Source organism: Amphibalanus amphitrite, unplaced genomic scaffold, assembly GCF_019059575.1.
Source record: "Amphibalanus amphitrite isolate SeventyFive unplaced genomic scaffold, NRLGWU_Aamphi_draft 000491F_arrow, whole genome shotgun sequence".
Classification (NCBI taxonomy): domain Eukaryota; kingdom Metazoa; phylum Arthropoda; class Thecostraca; order Balanomorpha; family Balanidae; genus Amphibalanus; species Amphibalanus amphitrite.
Window position 1 is genome coordinate 87,004 of NW_024881985.1, and position 20,181 is coordinate 107,184.

The following is a 20,181-nucleotide window of genomic DNA, read 5'->3' on the forward strand; positions in this document are numbered from 1 at the left end:
AAAAAGCCACTATCAGAAACTCCCGATTCCACGTACAATAATGGAGACTAAATGCGCAACTAAATAATTTTTTTCTGCCCAATTCAAAACATTTCATCAATTTCCAACAGAATGACACCCCAAATATACATATATTCCGAAATTGCCCCCGGCCATCCGTGAGGCCGTTTCCAACCATAGTGCGCCGGGGCGCTGTCCCATCGCTGTCGACTGCCAGTGACCACGTGCCGGCCCGAAGAGGGCCGTTATCTCCCCTGGCACAGCGACCCGCTCCGTCAAAAGCACCCATAACGCCGTCGGCATGCCCGTCATAGTGTCACATCCCAAACACTATCCGTCAGCTCAGCGCGTCACGACAGCAGGTAGGTGGGTGCAGCGAGAGAGGATATTGCAAACAGGCTATATCACCGTCCATAACATTGGTGAATGGTGATGCATACGAGTTCATTGTCAGCTGATTATCAGTACAATGTAGCGTTGAAAACACATCGTAGACGCATTGTCAACACAAAGTCGGAATATCATCACCACATCATCGTCACATCCCAAAGCAGCACCCACAGCCCAGCACGTCTCATCCAGCGCCGTACCGCACTCCCCCAGCACGTCCCCGGACGCACCGCGGCGCGCACGGCTCCGCCCGAGTCCCATGGCGGCGGCTTAGCTGGCCGGTAAGTTGAGCCGCGTCTCGGCCGAGCCATCTGACCAATCGATACCGGCACCGGACAATAATCGACATTCTCCAAATCCGCCGGCTTCGGCCGCATTACGGCCGGGCCGGTCAAGCTGCCGTCGCTCCTCCCGGCACGGAGCATTGAGACCTGACTCAGCAGAGACCTGACTCAGCGGCGCATTGAGAATGCCTCCATGGCGCATTGAGACATGACTCGGCGACGCGTTGAGACCTTCCCCACGGCGCATTGAGACCTGCATCTGCGGCGCATTGAGACTTGCCCTCTCGACGCATTGATACTGTGCCTCCGCGGTACATCGAGACCTTCCTCTGCGACGCATTGAGATCTGCATCTGCGACGCATTGATACTTGCCCTCTCGACGCGTTGAGACTGTGCCTCCGCGGTACATCGAGAGCTTCCTCTGCGACGCATTGAGACCTGCCTTCGCGACAGGCAGCGAGCGCGACTCAGGGGTCCGCCATGACCTATGGCCGAGGCGCGGGCTGGGCCAGCAGAAGGCGGCGCTGGGCCGGGGACCCGTCGCGCGTCAATTTATCACCGGGCTCTCTCTGTCGCCGGCAATCATTTATAAACAGCTGAAGCCGGCGGCGGCAGCCAACTCTTGCCGCCACTTGGGGTTAGCGTTTGGCCTGACTCTTGACACAGCACCGCCCCAGGCTATACAAGAAGATTACTCCAGCTGGAGAGAGGGGTACCGCAGAGACTCACAGGATATGAAAGAAAGTAATCACGAGTCGCTTGTTCAGACTTCACTCTGGCGACCAAACAACACAGTTTTTGCGCGCCAGAACGGGCATGTATTAACTTAAGAACTCAGTCGTCGTCACTGAAACTTTGCTGGCTCGATGACTTGGAACTAGTTAACATCGTTTGAATGATCCAAGCTCGCTACCACAACTTTCGAGTCGTCCTAGGTTGATACTGGCAGGCAGCTAGCTTGCTCTCTTCCCCCCCTCTCTCTCTCTCTCTCTCTCTCTCTCTCTCTCTCTCTCTCTCTCTTTCTCTCTCACTCTCTCTCTCTCTTTCTCTCTCACTCTCTCTTTCTCTCTCTCTCTCTCCACTCTATGGTTTTAAGTATGAATAGTTTAAAGTTGTTCTACATATATATGTTACGGGTCATATGCTAACTTGGGCAGTATGCAAACTACCCGGGCAGTATGCAAACTACCCAACAGCCCGGGCAGTATGCATACCGCCCGGGTAGTATGCATACTACCCGACCCCTTGGGCAGTATGCATACCGCCCGGGCAGTTTGCATACTGCCCGGGTAGTATGCATACTACCCACCTTTTCTCTCACGGGCAAGATGTTTACTCGGGCAATATGCTGACCGTGGCCCGTGAGACTAGATCATGCAATAGCTCACATATACATGTCAATGGCAGACGCTTTAACCCGCTCCGGGGCGGTGCTCGGCGCCAGTCGTGCCGGGCTGGGGGGCGGTTGAACACCCCTGCTCGACTCCCGTGCCACTTAGCGGAACAGAAGTAAGCGGCATGTAAGATGCGGTAACCGGCATTCGAAATAGCGTCAAAGATCATGACGAAAGTGCCCTAGTCATTTTTAAGGCCAGGTCAAAGATTAGGGCAACAGAGGTTATCAAAGATCAAATTTCGTCTTTTTCATTTTTTAAAAATAAATTCGCCCATAACTCAGAAGATAGGAGAGCTACAGCGCCGCAGAAAGACGCATTCGATAGCTCTGTTAGAGTTTTCTGGAATAGGTACTCAAAGTTGATCTAAGTTCCAAATTTGACCTGAGGTCGAGGTCATGACCTGACATGAAAAGGTCATGTTATCAGCCGCTCCTTATCGTCGAACTGAACACATCTAAGGTTGTTTACATGACCATCGCTCCAACACGTCTCCATAAAAAATAATGGTAAAAGAACTGCTGGAGACCTTTTATGACCTGATATGACCTCATGGTCATAAAAGGGGTCACAAGTGCATTTTTTTTCGATTCAGTGCGTCATATTTACTTGTATGTAACCCGATGTTTGAGAGTGTTTAGAATGACGTTCAGCAAAAGGGGCGTCCTCCAACTTTCTCCTGTCAACTTTTTAGGGAGACTGTGCAATATTGACTTGACCTAAAAGTCATCGGTATGATATCAAAATTCAAATACATGCCTTTTGAACCTAATGTTACACTTATTAGTCGCTTAAAGTTTCAAAGCGATCGTCAGGTCGGTGTAGCTATGGCGAGCATTCCAACTTTTTCTGGGGTAAGGTCACTTGACCTGACTTGGTAACCCGACCATAACAACTTGTAACGTCTTACATGTAAATGGTTTCATGTAACATTAGCTTTTGAAACTATGATAACGCCCTCTACAGGTCCAAGTGTCAAACTAAAGCCAGCGAGTGATGGCACTACAGATATGTCGTCATTTCAGATGAAAGTTACTTGTTGGCCGCTGGCAATGAAATTCAATGAAATTCTGGGGAAATATTTTACATTTTTATATTCAAAACATTATTTCACTCTTCGATCGATCAATCACGTTTGACGGGAAAAAGACTTCGCAATTAAACTACGTCACTTTTTCAACGTTAGTCCGAACCTTTTGAATAGAAGGATTCACAGGGACAGAGCCCCCGCTAAGCGAAGCTTGTTGCGGTAACCCTGCCCTCTACCCTCCGATCGCGCAATTCCTGTTCTATGGCAGAATTTGGAGTCCAAAGTTTAAAGTGCGCACAGAGCCGCGCACGGCCGGTCCTCTTACCGACTTCGCTTGGCTACGGGCTACGGCCTGCCACAAACCGTCATATCTGTAAGGAGGCTCATTAAACGTCAATCGCCCGTCGCGCTTCGAACCCGGACTGTTATAACCGGAAACGCGTGCTCTCACCACGCGGAGTCCAACGCTCTAGCGACTGAGCTACGGGACCGGCCAATACTTATAGAGCCATTAATACTTTTTAAAATGGACATGGAATACACAACTTCAAGACAAGAAGCGGGCAGTATGCAAACTGCCCAAGTTTTTGGGCGGTATGCATACTGCCCAAGGGGTCGGGTAGTATGCATACTACCCGGGTGGTATGCATACTGCCCGGGCTGTTGGGTAGTTTGCATACCGCCCGGGTAGTTTGCATGCTGCCCAAGTTAGCATATGACCCGTAACATATACAATCCCTCATCGTCAATCTAATGCTATTTCAGGCATTCGAGCGCCGAACGCAAGACCAGTACGGAACGCCCTGCCCTGCGGTACAGCCTAGCTGTGCAGGGACTCTCACTCCAAGCCTTGCGGCACAGCCTAACAGAGCAGGCACTCGCTGCCAGCGCCATCTATGGAGTATCACTTGTACTTGCTTATGACCATGGCTTGGTGAGCTGCCGCAAAGATGAAGTAAGTGCATCAACCGATATTATATTTGTATGGCACCTATGAATTTCAAGAAATTAATTGCTGGGGACTTCCAACCATACAAGGGACCTGTATTGTTGAAAATGTTATGTGAGATATCTGATATTATGCCAGACAAGATAGCAAATTTAAGCTACAGAACAATATTTCCGAAGACTTGTCATCAGTTGGCATTGAATAGCACCTTCTACCTATTTTCAGTAGCTGGCTTTCTAGTCTCTTAGTTCTTTTTACATCTATTTGGTCGAAAATACCGCTCCTCTGTGTCCCACCTGGAGAGCAGTGATTAAAATAAAGTTGTGTTTTGACTGAAACCTAGATTGACGCATTCACCAAATCACGAAAATGATTTCCAAATACGTGTAAGTACACTCTCGATGATATGCCTACGTGCAGGCTCTCGATGATATATGTATAGTTCTTTCCAGTAAATTTCCGCCATCAGCGACCCATGAGTCACGCCTAGAAGCACCGATCAGTTATTTGTAATGTATCCTGCACTCTGCAGCGACAGAATTCTGTTCAAGTTCAAATGATTTGCGTGTCTGTCTGTCAGCCGGGTGGCGTGCTGTCTGTCAGAGGGCTGAGGCGTGCCGGTCAGCCATTAGGTGGACAGCCGCGGGTCAACCCGTCCTGCAGCTACTGACAAAGTCGTCCGCGAGCCGGGCCAGCTGGGGTTAGAGGGTCGTTCGCAGAGCGCTGATTCTGTTCAGCTCAGTGAACTTCTTTCTAAGGAAGTCAAACATACGGTTCCCTAGTCATCAATCCACTGCCACGAATCATCTCTTGAAATTTAGCTGAGAATTAAAGCATTTTGATGATGTCCATTGAATTTGATGCTCTTCCTGACTTATACGACTTCTAAGCAGCCACACACGCATTTGTGAAATGTGATAATTTGATTTACGACCTTAGAGGCGTTGATCATATGTTGCCAGGCCTTTGTCTAGGATCTTCTGAGCATATGTGCCTATCGGGAAAAGCGGCTCAAAGTCAATGCGTTTGCGTTTTGACTAGACATCAGCAGGCACCTGAAATAAATGTCAATTCTGAAACGGAATTTCTTTCAAAAGACTTTTGTTGATCATAATTCAGATAAACTTCATTTTGCCTTTTTGTACTTAAAAATTATTAGCGAGTGAACAGTACATTGGTCATGTAGCACAGCCCTAGTTAGTATTTTAGCACAGCTCCGAAATTCCGTCTGAATTTCGAGCAGACTGACACTCAATAATGCTGGCAATCACGCTGTTTGATGTCACTAACTTCCCGCATGATATGTTCAGATGACTGCATGTGTCGATTGAACGGTCCGTAAAATTTCAGCCGCGTCCGACCGGCCTCTGATAGCGCGCCGAGTTCGGCGCAACTAAGAAACGATTTGACGCACGATTGACTCCGTACCGGACCATGATGATTTAGCGTTAAGGGCGGTGCGTCGGACCGGTGCGATATATGGCAGCGCTGAGGGACTGCAACAGAACCGGTATGCACCGATTTGCCCACAGGCCTAGCGTTTTAAATTGCCCAAGCAGTCGGGTGGAGATCCCAGACGCGTATATGGCGTGCGATGTTGACACTGTGCCGTGGCTTTTATTGCAAGTTTGTTGAGGCTTGGTGTGCTATTTTTGGACCGGATATTGCACTGACTCTTGGAATAGGATGCTGTGAGTTGAAGCTATCAGTTTTTGTAGATGTCCTGTCTTGATCCAGTGGATATAACAGCCATCAAAGAAGCAGCAGTAAGATCACCTTTCTTTTATCATGTGTCAGAAGCAGGTATTATAAGAACGTCCCTCTGATACGGAGGGATGGCGAATGTGTCTAATCTATTCAGAATATTTGCTATTGTTCAAAGCTGGATAAGACAACTATTCACCGACTGGCCTATCTCAAAATGCTCACACTATTTTGTATCAGGGTCATTTCTAAAATCGTTACAAAATGGATTTACATGATATTGTGTAGAAACGATAATACCTGCTGATGCAAGGCCATCTATAGAAGGTACAGTCACTCCCCCGCCGACCAATCAGAGACAGATCCTGAGTGACGTCACCCCTGATGCTCGCAAGGGGTACTCCATTCCTTTCAACGTAAAAATGACTAATTTCATTTGAAGATTATTGATGGCACTCTACACATACCGCTCAGCCGTTGATGTCAATGGAAAGCCCAACTAATTTTCCAGCGACAAAAAAGAGCAGCAATATGCTAAGAAATGGCCGGTTTTGAAGAAATAGACGATTTAAAAACCCTCTGCAGCAGCAGGAAAGCAACGTAAAAACGCATCGAGCTTATATTTTTACTATGGATAATTCATTTTTCACTAACTTTTTAGATATGGTATAGATTTGAGTTACAACTTTATTACAATATTTTCATTACTTGAAACTTTATTTCAAAATAATATTTTCAAAAATGGCAGCTGTTGGCCAGTAGCTCGGGAGCGATTGTGGCGCACCACGCCATTAATTGTCCTGAGGCCCCTTATGATGTCATCAAAAGTGGAGTGACATGGGCCTGTGCTGATGTGCCATCACTTAGTGATAACAAATCTAATGATAACAGTTTTCATGAAAACATTTTCCCCTGTGCCATCCTTTGTGACTTGAGAACAATGTTGCAGCTCTTACACTCTGTCCCAAGGCTTGTAGCACTCGGTACACGTAACGACGGGCTAACACTTCTTCGAAACTCGCTAACTTATCATTAGCTGATTGCATTCCATCGAAGTTTTTAACTCGATCCAGAAGTCTGTGCTGCAATTAGGTTCAATCAATGGGATGAGACACAGCTGCCACACATATCAGCAGGGTAGAACCAAAGCGGAAACGCGCTCCCAGTTTCCGAATTCTTTGCGGCTAATGTCACCAGCGATTCCGGGCCCCCATTATTTCCTTTCAAAAAGCATCAGGCGTCACGACTCACGTCGGTAGCCATCTTGTTCCACTCTGGTCGGCATTAGTGGTGTCAATTTTAGAAAACGTATGTCCAAAGTCCGTCCAATGTCCAATGCTTGCGTCGATTGTCCGTCCAAAAATGTCCAAGCCAGCCATTTGTCCAAAGATGTCCGACACCTACGCAATAGTTTACACTCAACACTGTTATTTAATTTGCTTTTCATGTACCATTACAAGCTCAAAAGTGTTAATCATATCGAAAGCTGAGCTTTCTAATAGCCAATCAATGTTAAACACGACTACTTTTAAAAAAAGGTTGAGGTGTAGCAAGTGATTGTCCAAAGTTGTCCAAAGCCTGCTGCCATTGTCCAACCGAATTCCGAATTGGACATTGGACAAAATCGGAATTCCGAAGATTCAAGTTCCGATTGACACCACTAGTCGGCATATGACGCGGCCGAAATGAAACGGCACCAGCGCCGCCGGCTCCGAGAAAAATGACACCGCCGGAAACCTTTCGGAGAGATTCCCTATCGGGGCGCCGCTGCGGTGCGGCCCGTGCTTCCTGGACGCTCTCCGGGTGTGATTTCCCTTCCCTTTTGACATAAATGTCGATGACATGGAGGCTTGAGACGACGCATGATATATCTGCCGTCGGAAGCTGAATGTCGGTGGTCAGTGCCGTCGGTTTTGTGACCAGAACGGCTGCCGGTGACGGCGCGGGGCCGTCGAAATGTGCAGCCCCCCAGCGTCGAGTCCGACCACAGGCGGCGACACAACTTCTCCGAGAGCTGAATTATTCATTTCCCATTAAAATGGGAATCCCTATATTGGAGTCAGTGGAGAGAGACAGTCATTACTGGTGCCTTCTGCTTCTGCAAATGATTCGACGGTCTCCTTTGTGCTTACTCGTTCCCCTGTGACTTTGGAACGTGAAACGAAAAATCCACAACGGCCGCCCTGTTCCAATTCATCGAGCCGTGCTGCACTGCGTCACGGTCGCCCTGCCCTGGTGCTGTCTTGTTGGAAGCTTCATGACTCGTGACACGGGTGACAGAGTAACGGCAAACCGGCTCTGACACTGGCGACAGACGAGTCGAGAGCGGGACGATGGCGCGACCGCCGCATCTGCGCCACTTCAGAGAGATGTTTACCAAACGGCGGCCAGCGGCCGAGCCATTATTAACGGTCGACTTAATGAGTCGACTAGGCTGGGATCTTAGAAGTCCTTGAAAGGCTCTATGCGTCCAGCAATGAAGAATGTTGAGCTGGTTGTTTAGGTAGTTCATCACATGTTTTGTTTATATCCACTCGAATTGCTGGATCCGCAGTTTCTCGTCAAGCTTTAGTATTTCATGTCTAAGCATGAAATATATTCTTCCATATTACCTACCCAAGCAAATACAATAAAAAAAATAAATTAATCGTCTAATCTTTCAGCACGGAAACTGATTGGAACCAAGAACTAAGAAGGGCGCTTTTTGGTTCATCACGCATACAATAGAACTAAAAACGACAGTCATTGGATCACAGGTAACTATAAAAGATAGTTTGTCATAGCCCATCTAAAGATAACATAGTTAGATTTCTTGATGCTCGACGTTGTATTATCTGAAATTGAGTGTAGGCTCTGATATCTATTTTCGGACTAATAACATAATAATTGCACAATGTTGACTGAAACGTGGCTCGTGGAGGCCTCTTTGATCCTAAACCGAAAATAAGGCTCTATTCACCGGGAACTCACTGCACGCACTGTTGGATTATAACCCTGTTGAATCACTCAATGCTATTGTATTACTGCAACGCTATTGGTTTGTCATATCTAACTATAAAGAGCAGAGCTGTGCATCACGCAGTAGGTAGTACCTATTGTAACAGCGCCATATCACGCAAAGTAACTATCCCACGCACTATCACTGCGAAGCCCCTTCATTGTGATGGATCCTGCGTAGCACATTATGCCATAAAGGATCCCCAGAGCGCATATAGTTTAACCGTGCCGATCGCTATATAACAGTGATGACATGGTGGATCAACAGGTATGCTACTTGGAGCCTGCATGATATTAGCCGGCTGAAACGTGGGATTAGCCCGAGACAACTTAATGAGGCCCTGGCTTCAGACTCTCGACGGGAGCTCGGCTAGAATGGGAGGCCAATACTGACAGCCAAGGACACTTATAACGGCTATTGGCGGACGCTTCACGATTGAGAGGATCGATGAGCATATCAATGAGATGCTAGTTTTCGCAAATGCGGGGCAATGGCGTCGTGACTACGAGTACATACGTTGCATGTACTTGTGTCTACATACAAGACACGTACATTGAGTAAATGTCATACCTAAACGTAATATACAAAATATACTAAGCGTAATATACTAAACGTAATGTTTAAGAACAGTATCTTCCTCGACATATCCTAGAACAAATTTACAAAACGTACATTTTACCTCTTTTTGACTATTGTGACACTGTGTACGACGGACATATCACTTTAAGAGACATTTCTAGACTGGAGACGTTACAAAACAGAATAGCGAGACTGACGACTGGGACCCTGTTTAGAACACCATCTGACAAACTACGCACCGAACTAGGATGGGACAATTTGACAACCAGAAGACAAACACATCGATTGACACTCTATGACAAATTAAGTAGACCTGATAACCACAATATTCCAAATTATATCTCAACTATCATCCCACGTACACGACAATATGACATAAACATGACACTTCGAAACGCTAGACACCACACTTTACCTCGAACCCGGACAACAACACATCAACGCTCCTTCTTTACTCTCACAGGAAAACAATGGAATACACTGCCAGAGACCACAAAGCAATTGCCCCTCTTGGACTTCAACAAGTGGATCAAAAAACATTATTCGGCATCCAAACCACCCACATATTATTCACACGGTAGCAAAAATCTAAACATTCTTCACACCAGACTAAGGACTAACATGACACAGTTAAATTCTCATTTATACAAAATTCAGAAAACTGACTCTCCAGCTTGTCTGTGCGGTTTCCCTCAAGAAAGCACAGCACACTTTATCTTCTCATGCCCATTATACACACGACAAAGAGACGAAATGAACCAAAATATATCCCGAAGCCTACAATCCAACTTTACACTTCAACCTAAAACCATCCAACTGGAAATCCTCCTGCACGGCTCAGGCCTCGACGGTGTCGGCGGTCGGGCGGTGGCACGCCACTTCCAAAAATTTATACAAGATACTCACAGATTCTCATGCGCTTTCTAACTTCATCCAGGGACCTGGCCGGGCGCGGCCTCCTGGCGGGGCGTGCGGGGGCGGTGGCTGCGGGCGGTGGCCGGCGACGGGGCGGCGGTCGGGCGAACTTCTGACTGAGCGTATGTTCGAAGTATGAGAGATGATGAATGTGTTCAGGCGTGTACGTATATATGTATGTATGTGTATGTATGTACGTATGTGTATGTATGTAAGTATGCATGTATGTGTGTCTGCGCTAGTATTATACCTACATATTTCCGGTGCACTGCATCACGAGAGTTGGCACCAAGACTTAAGCCCTTTGGCTTTTGTGCCTCCTCTTATTTTACTTTATATTATGCGTTTAATTTGTATTACCAATAAACAGTTGGATGGATGGAGTAGCATGTTCTATTAGATATGTTGGCCTCTTCTTCCTCCCTTATTTATGAATTGGATTTGTAAAACGCGTCAGTCAACCAAAGTTGGCACTTAGGTTGAATTAACAAAAAACTGAGACATCCCATTAGCCATGGTTAACGTATTGGATTGCTGACAGATGGATCGAAATATATCTTGTTAGCAGGCTATTAGACAGTGGCGACAGAGTGATACAGAATCTGTCAAACTCATCACCTCCAGACACAATGCCTTGACATGCCATCAGTTCGGCGATTGGACGGGTACTTAAATCGTCGACACAGCACCTAAAGAAATAAATAATTCCGTTACTTTGAATTCCAGAAAGGCTTAAAATTATGCAGCAAATAGTTATGTTGTCTGTGTATACGAAGTGTGGACCTATCTGTTTCTTCAATCACTGAGCTAGGTAGAAATTTCAGCCAAAGGCTGAATATATCTAAGGAATCATACGAATCAAGGAAACCCATTCGCATCACATTAGAGTCGCCATTTGCGATTCTCCTTCCTCCCACATCAACTCTCAAAATAGCGATGTATGAAGTAAATCTGTGCTGAGGCCGATGCGGTGGCCAGTAAAGCGGCCATCCCGGCCGGCCGGGCGGTGGCGCGGACTGTCAACTGACGGCTGCCGGGCGCCCCACACAGCCGGGATAGGTGCCACCTGACGCACCAGCATTAAACCCAGTCTATTGGGTGCCGAACGACCCGCCAACGGCCGTCGGCCGTCGCGCCGCTCCGGCCGACGTCGTTAATTGGCCGCCAACCGGAGGTGACAGTCGCTGGCGACGACACCGCTGCAGCATCACGGCCGACCCACGGCCGGCGCGGCGCCGACCTTTATTGGCCCCCGAACCCCAGCCCCCGATCACCACTAGAGCTGTTAGCGCCGGCGTCGCCTCCGGCATCGAACAAAGCCCCGCTATTGGCATTTCATGATAACTAATGACACGGATAAGTAGGCTTTGAAGAGCTGGAAGTGGACTTATCGTGAAATTGATGTAATAGCAAAAGGCCCATGGATCGCTGAAATGCCGCTCAACGATTTGATAATGATTTGAAAATTGCAAGGATTTCGAACGAAATGCGAGCCTTTAAAATCATTTATTTCCTGTTATCTGTCTTTAATACGAAACATTTCAAACATTTCAGGGTTTCCCTTTGCTTTGAAATAATTATTATAAGGAAAAACATCGATTCATCAGCGCCCGGAGGCGGTTATTGGCATCCACCCCTGTGGGTGAGCCGTGTGAGCTTCGAGCCTTCCATGTCAATTCTAATTCCAAGACTATTGTAAGCAAATGCAGGGCACAGAATTCGACGAATTATTGAGCATGGCTTACAAGGCACTGCAGTCATTTTTATAGACTCCAAGTATGTAATTCAGGTCACAAATGGTGACTAAGATTGAATTGCTAGAACTTTATAGGGTCTTTCACAATGAATGTTACTTTTGAACATTTAGTTAGGAGCTCTTAATTTATCACTTTCGCGTGAATTTTATATGCGTATTGTTGCAAATTGATTAGGGTTTTGTCCCAAAAATAAAAAATTCACAACGCCAATTTTCCTTCACGGAAAAGCAGAGTATGTCGACACCACTAAAACGCATTACGGATTACGGTCGACGGACAAGTCTTCATCCATTGGCTCTCCCCTGCGTCAACACTGAACGGGGTGGCTTACCTCTGCAGGCTGCTCAAGGAATGCTTCTGCCTCAGGTCAGGGACAAGGTTCAAAGAGACGGCCTGTGGTTCCAGCAGGATGGTGCCAAGTGCGCACCACGGCAGCTGTTGCGCCAGTGGCTGATCGAAAATTTCGAAGAGCGCGTTATCAGCCACCTCACCGAGCGACCATGGCTACCACTGAGTCCTGACCTCTCCCCGCTGGACTACTGGTTTTGGGGAGTCGCATTGGCAGATCTGAGACAAAACCCTCCTGCAGCCATCCACTGCGAACCACAGTGGAGAGGTTTGCTGGAAGCCTGGACCCAGACGTTGCGAGGCGCGGAGTGCGACACCTTCGTCAGAGGGCCGAAACTTGTGCCTTAATTAACCCGCGCCCGCCTGGCCTATTCAGCCATACGCGCCCTGTTGGGGGGGGGGGGCAGATTCTGCCCCCTGTCTAACTTCCGAACCGATGGTCGTAGAAAGACGGGGAAAACGGCAATCGAAAGCTCTCAACAAGGCGGATCTTAAGAGCCCAAATTTTTTTGCTTAAGTAGGTCAGAGGTCAGGTCAAGGTCAGGTCAAGGGTACAAAATGCAAGTTTCTACAGTATCGGCCTTGCACTGTAGTTGCCGAAGAATGGACGGAGACTGATTGCCCAAAACGTGTTCTTAGACTACCAAGACAATATTCGTTGCACACAATGTCATTCAAAGGTCAAGGTCAAGGTCAGGTCAGGTCAGGTCAGGTCACCAAAAACAAAATATAGAAAAGGGCATGTGCGACACATGCTTTATGGGTCATTTTACTCATGGAATTCAATAGGCACACTCAATAAGTGATATGGACCACCTCTGGATGAATTTCAGGTCGAGGTCAGGTCAAGGTCAGGTCAAGTGAGGTCAAATTTTGAAGGTGGTTGTTAAGGCCTAAAAAGGTGTCTATCCGATGCAGTTTTTCACGGCAAATCGAATGGTGCTATTTTTATCTTCGTACGAGGTCTAGAACTTCCAAAAAAATCATTTTTCAAAAATTTTGTGTGTCGTAACGTCATAAAATTTTGAATAACTCCCACATTTTTTAACCGATTCTTCTAAAAATTGGCATGTAGGTGCACATAGACCACTTCTTTGACATATATTCCGGTTTTTTCGATAAACTCAAAATTTTGGATTTTATAAATATTTTCCCAAAAAAGTCAGTTTTTTGGAAAAATTTTGGCCAAAATCCAAAATTTTCAAAAAACCGAGATAACCATTTGATTGACAAAGTAGAATCACGTATAACCATGTTGTTACGTCTTGATTCCTTTAAAAATGAAGAAGTTAGCGGCGTTTGAAATTTTGCCGTTTTTAAGCGAAAATGGCGAACATGACGTCACTAAAACGTCAATTTCTCAAAAAATTTCCGACGGATTTCGCTCGAATTTGCAGGGAACGTGTCAAATTGATGTATGATAAGGTACTGAAAGTTTGACGTCGCTGGCGTAACGCGTTTAGAAGTTATTGGCGAAAAACGGGAGGGGGGGCATATTCTGCCCCCCCCCCAGCGGGGCGCGGGTTAAGGGCGATACAGTGGAAAATTCCTGAGGAGCATTAAAATGAAAGTTGGGTGTGCAAAAACGCTAATGTGTTTCTGTTCCATGTGATGGTACATATTACATGAGGAACATATATGTCCTGAGAAATAGCTCTTTCAAAAGTAACATTCATTATGAAAGACCCTGTATGTAAGCATGGCTATTTCATGATAAACGCCGTTACAGTTTGTGAGCTAAACAAACTAGGATGACGAAGGAAGAAGCATTCAGTGCACTCATACAGCTCTTTCTGGAATACGGGTAAAATTTTGCAGTTGCTCAGCGTTTTGACTGAGAAATGAAGAAGGTTTAAGCTATGTTTAAGGTAGAGTGTTGGCGTACTGTTGGTCTTCTCTTGATGATTACGAGGCCTGAAGATATAATATAAATATGTTATCCACGCAATACTCAACTTCATCTGGCAATGATGCTTCATCCGTTGTTCGCTGTTTTCACGCCAAATATTATGCGCAAGCGGAGGAAGGGGTCAAACATACACTCTAACTAATACACCCACCAATGAAAGAGTGCAGTTAATGCATGAACATTCCTATAGGCGCTGAATTTTGTACTTTGTGTTACCGGCCTGTTGAATACTCGTACTGCTATAATGATGAATAAAATTATCAGTAAGATGCAACTCTGATATCTGATCACTGGGTCTATTTTAAGCACTAATTATTGGCACCCTACTTGCACCATTTAATAGCACCGTAATGCCAGTACCTGGAATTGAAACTTGCTCATAACTTCCTTCCTTTATCCCCTGCCTTCCAAGAGTTACTAAATTCGTCCGCAAACGCATCAACCCTGAGAGCTCAACTAAAGAGGCCAAAGAGCATGCATCGCCTGAACAAAGCTAGTTTCAAAATTTCTTTTGCGAGCAGATCGTGTCCATTATTTCGATCATGTAGCTTGATCATTTCCCATCACAAGCAAATTTAAAAGAAGAAAAAACTGTTTCATTTATGTCCAGTACAGACGATAGTTTTTCATCATTCATTGGACCTCATTTCAAACCGGCATTTCAATACCATCCTCGGCAATGGCAGTGCATCGCTCGGCAGTGCATCGCAAATATGTTGCAGAGTTGTGGGTCTCATTGTCTCGCTCTGCCTATCATGTTTCTGCCTCTCACCAGCTGCCAATTTTGCTGGCATATATTATGCGCCTGTTCATTTTCCGGCAATGGGCCATCTAAAGGAAGCGGCTGGCGAGTGAATATTCGCCGCAGCCGCCAGCACTTCTGGGCCATCGCGGCCCGCTATTTCGGCACATTGACGGCACTCGGTCCCCACTCTCTAGCTCGTGTGCCATTTCCAGGACACTCTCTGATAATTGTCTCCCAATGTCGCATCATAAGGCCGGATAGTCACCCAATAGTTGACGCTACCCCGAAAAACGGCCGACATAAAGTACCTCTGGGACTGGGAGATAGTCGTCGTCGGCTGGCCGTCCGTAGCGACTATCTGCCAAGCACAAATACCGACCGTACTAACGCATTTAGACGTCGGCTCGTTATTTGAGCCGGTCGGCCAGACCCGGCTAATTGGCTGGAGGGCCTGCGCTGAAATACATCCCGAGAAACTCATCAAGCCGAGAGCAAGCTCAGCTTTCATCGAGTCCCATCCCGTCGACGGCTCGCCGTCGGCACTGACCTAGTTTGATCTTCTGCTTGGCTGCGGCGTGGTGGCAGAACAGCAGCAGGGCAGTCGCCGTCCAGACCACAGACGGCCTCATGACGGCCTCAGTCCGCCGCCAGCGCCGGTTCAGCTCGGCTTGATCGCCTCTCAGTCCAGGGAAGTCTCCGCTGCGACACTGCCGCCCGACGCGCGCGCTCCACCGCCCCGCCGTCGCCACCGTCGACCGACCACTGCCGCCGCCGGCGCGCGGCCGCCGGTGACGACGCGTCGACGCCGGCGCCGACTGCCGACCACCGCCGACGATGGGATGACATTATTGTTTGCTCATTTGGGGGCGCACAGCCACGAAAACCACCACCACGCCGCCGCCGGTCGCTGGAGAGAGGAGTCAGAAGCCGACCGGCCGGCACAGTCAATTGCCAGATGAAGTGCCAGACGGTTTATGAAATGTTGCGCGCCGCGATCCGAGAGGGGCGCTGTTCGGTTTAAGAGATCGCTCGCGGCATGATGGACGTGGTCGATGAGAGCACAGCGGCGACCCAAACGTCCCGTGAAATGGTACATCTGTAATATCGCGGATGTGAATGATTTGATGCTCTCAACTTCGCCATGACTTGAGCACCGTAATTTCTATTCATATATTGCTGTCGTTTCGGCCGCAGGGTGCCCCAGAGTGTTTCTGATGTGGCTTGTCTGAGCTGGAACAGGTGCTTTAGCAGCGACTATTCATTCGGCATTTCAAACTCCTGTTTATTAAAGGCAAGCATTCATGCAAGCCTTTGCAGTGCAAACGCCGATGCTATAATACTACTGCTGCGTGACCGGTTCTACCAAGTAACTCCTTTCATGCAGTATCTCGGGGGATACCAAACGGAGTTATAAGTCACTTCATTATGCAATCTGCAAGCCATTCATCTCGGCATGCCTGACCTAATTCGTCGAGGCCGGCTGCGGCGAGACGTCTCCGATTTAGGGAAGGACCGCGCTGCTGCCGGCTGATCTAGGCGGCCCACCAAAACGAGAACGCTTCTCCGCGTGTCAAGCTGGAACATAACAATTTTGATCAAGTACTGCAGGAGAATATACTTACACGTATCATTTGCCAACTGCCCATTACTGATATTATCTATATTCATGAGCAATATTTATTACTGATATTACCAAAGAAGGTATCACAACGTAAATAGGTCACAAAAAGGTAGCGCTGTCACCCTGCTACCAACCTCTTTTTCGTGTCACAACTTCCCATTAGAAACAGCATCGCCAAACGCACAGATCTTGCATTCTCAGCGACAGGCAACAGGATTTACCGATATACGAGTTCCGCATGAAGCGGTAGCAAAATATGACCACAAATTCAGATGCCAACCACGACAAAATTCCGCGGTTGCCAGGAAGGGACCCTCAACCAGACCTTTAAAGAAACTCGACCAGGCCCGAACTGGAAGTTGACGGACCTACCCTCTCCATGTGACCAGCCACAGGCGCGGGTGGCGTGCCTCCATGCAGCTCCGTGCTGTGTTTGCGTGCCTGCCCCGACGGGCTGATGGGACTGCCTTTGGGGATACATATGACACTGCCTAGGAGGCTCTTTGGGGATGTCGATAGGGATGTCTATGGAACTGTTGATGGGCTGACTATGGGGTTGCCTATGGGGCTGCCATGCGACTGCTGATGGGACTATTTCTCTTGGGACTGTCCATGGGACTGTCTATGGGCCTCATATGCAACTCTGAAGGGCTGCCTGTGGAGCTGCCTATGGGTCATCTGCCTGTGACGTGTCTATAGGGCTGCCTATATAGCAGGGTTGTATACCAATCAAGTCGATTGAATTGATTGATTTGTTTCAACGCGTATTTTGAGTTGATTGGATTGAGTCGATTGACTTTTCGAGATGACTGGTTGACTGACTCGTTTGACTTTAGCGACTGGTTGACTGATTTGATTCCCGAAAATTAGAGTGACTCGTATGAGTGAGTCGATTGAATGGAAAGTTCAAATAAGTTTTAGTTGACGAAAAGTAATGACACCAATTGATGACATCAAAGATCACAAAACTACACTGAAAACTGCTTGTCATCACAACTGCGATATGGGGTATATGGCCAAATAAAGAACAGAGCCTAAACATGAACAGCCAACTTTGACTTTCAACTGCAATAACTCATAACTGCTCCAATCCACACGAACACTGCCAAAATCCGAGCAGCCAACTTTCAACTGCAATATCTGATATTTAGTGTAAATGGAGTTGGAATATGGCCAAAATTAAATTGACAACTTTTAGGTGAAAGGTGGTGATTTGGGTTAAGGGGCGAGTCAACTCCTGGGTTATTTTGCACCCATTAAATGAAACTTCTACTCCAATTCTACCCATTGAACCTCAATATCATGATCCACCTGTCCATCACTAGGTATCCTTCCTCATAGAAACTTTGAATGGCATGGCAATTTATAATTTTAAATGACAATATTTTTATGTTTCTTCTGTAGGTAGGTAGATAGGTAGGTAGGTACACCAGACTGCTATGGACACTTTTCCAAGTTGGTGGGGCAAAAAACCTAATGTATGTCTTGGTTTGAGTCGTTTGATTGAGTTGATTGATTCCTTTCATTGTCGGGTTTGAGTCGATTGAATCAATTCCCGAAAACTGCTCTGACTTGATTGATTTGATTGGTTTCCCAAATTTGTCGTGATTGAATTGATTGCTATTGATTGAGTCATATACAACCCTGCTATATAGGTCCGTCGATGACGCGTCCTATGGGACTGCCTATGACGCTGCCTACGGGCTTGTCGATGGGGTGCCGCGCCGCCGTCGGCGCCGTCGCCAGGCCCGGTCTTCCATCAGCAGGCTCTCATATACCGCGCCGACACAGACGACGACGGCAGCGGGGACTGGGCCGGGATGATAACGGTGAACGGTTACCGATGGCGGAACACGGGGACTTTACGGGTAGAGGAACTGGAGGCCGCTTCGGGTACTAGCAGAGTACAACAGCCACCGTGGCACCGCGACACACGGCACCGGCTCAAGGCATCCGGCACACGGCACCGGGTACACGGCACAAGGCACACGGCTCACGGCTCACGGCACACGGCACACGGCACACGGCTCACGGCACCGGGTACACGGCACAAGGCACACGGCACCGGGTCCACGGCACAAGGCATCCGGCACACGGCACACGGCTCACGATACACGGCATCCGGCACACGGCGCCGGGTACACGGCACAAGGCACAAGGCACACGGCGGCCTTCGCTGGTGAAAGAACAGGAGGTGACTGTGGCTTTCGACCTACGGTAGCGTAACTCTATGGTTTATAGTTGAACAGTACCTACATATACCAGTCACCGACACCGTTCGTAGACTGCATTGTTTCAGTTTGTCCCCAAACGCTAATGCGACATCATAGGAATCCCTGCAGGCAACGACAGGCGAAAGAGTGATTTATTGGACAACGAACATGGTTTCTCTTCTTTTTTTTGTATATACACACATACATCGTACGCACCATCATTTTCTTTGTATTTATTATTCAACAATATATGTATTCGAAAAACAGAATTACTGAAGCCAAATGCACTGTTTCTATAAAGCATATCGGTTGAAAGCACTGCTGAGCGGCGAGCGCGCACAGATGGTGTTGTCATTGCCACTAACGCTCACGATCCTTTGCCTTCAGTCCACATTTAGCTCATTGAGATTTTAGACCGGCTGTTGTGTTTTTGCAGCGGTGCGCTGTCGTTTAATTAATGCGCGTCTGCATAAATCATAGTTAAGCTGCGTGTAAACAATTAGCCCGGATGAACCCAACCGAGGGTCAGGGACAAGCACTTCAGAACAATGCACTGCACACAATTCAAAAGTTGTGGCTGTTCAGAGTCGCTGGGTGAATCGTATCGTGCGACGTTAGGCAAACAACTTCTGGTTATCGTCAATTTAACCATAATCATTTGATAATTCATTTTGACAAACCAGGGGCAGCTAGGCTAGGAATTTGCCTCTGTCAGATAGGTCTCTGAGCCGGAAGAACACACACATACTGTAGAACAAAGTCGTCATTTGTCGTTAAAAAGTGGTATTTTCCCCTACTATGCATTTCAGACCCCATGAGACCCTGCTTTTCGGCGATAATTTCTTCAATTTTTGTCCAATTAGCTTGAAATTTTGGCAGACGATATTTCAGCTCAAGCGCCAATTTTTGTCAATATGGTCTCTTAACAAAATATCAAAATTTAGAGCACTTCTCGTTGGCTCGTAATGTTAATCAGTTTTTGCACCCGGATAGAGGCTCGCTCGCTACCGCACCGGATTGGATAGGAGCGCTGGCCAATCACGTTGCGCCGGGCCAAACTAAACTCCGCCCACTGGCCGTGACCGCGATGGGTCTATGCCGCTTCAGTCGGTGTCAGCACCGCGAAGAGGTCGGAGCGAGACCACATACCTACTGGAGACAAGTGAACTGGCAAAGTTGTTTCCGGACGAAAGCCAAAAAATTATCCGTTTGAGGGCATTTGGTATCCTCTACACCTTATTTTGGTATTTAAACGTCGAACCAGCTCAGAATATTCAGAATGATCAGAATCAAGGTAGGATCTATTGGAATGGAACCGGCCGTAGAAGGAAAGATGGATAGACT

The 20,181-nt window shown here is 47.3% G+C and overlaps 1 protein-coding gene across 2 annotated transcripts in view; it reads right to left on the reverse strand.

Annotated features, from left to right (window-relative positions):
- Window positions 1-15,751, reverse strand: part of LOC122392569 (glutamate receptor 1-like) — a 77,540-nt gene extending 61,789 nt beyond the window's left edge. For both annotated transcript variants that reach the window (XM_043387606.1, XM_043387607.1), the window contains exon 1: window positions 15,551-15,751. In XM_043387606.1, coding sequence (XP_043243541.1) covers window positions 15,551-15,632 — 82 coding nt within the window. In that variant the 5' untranslated portion in view covers window positions 15,633-15,751. The remainder of the gene's footprint in view (window positions 1-15,550) is intronic.
- Window positions 15,752-20,181: the final 4,430 nt, after the last annotated feature.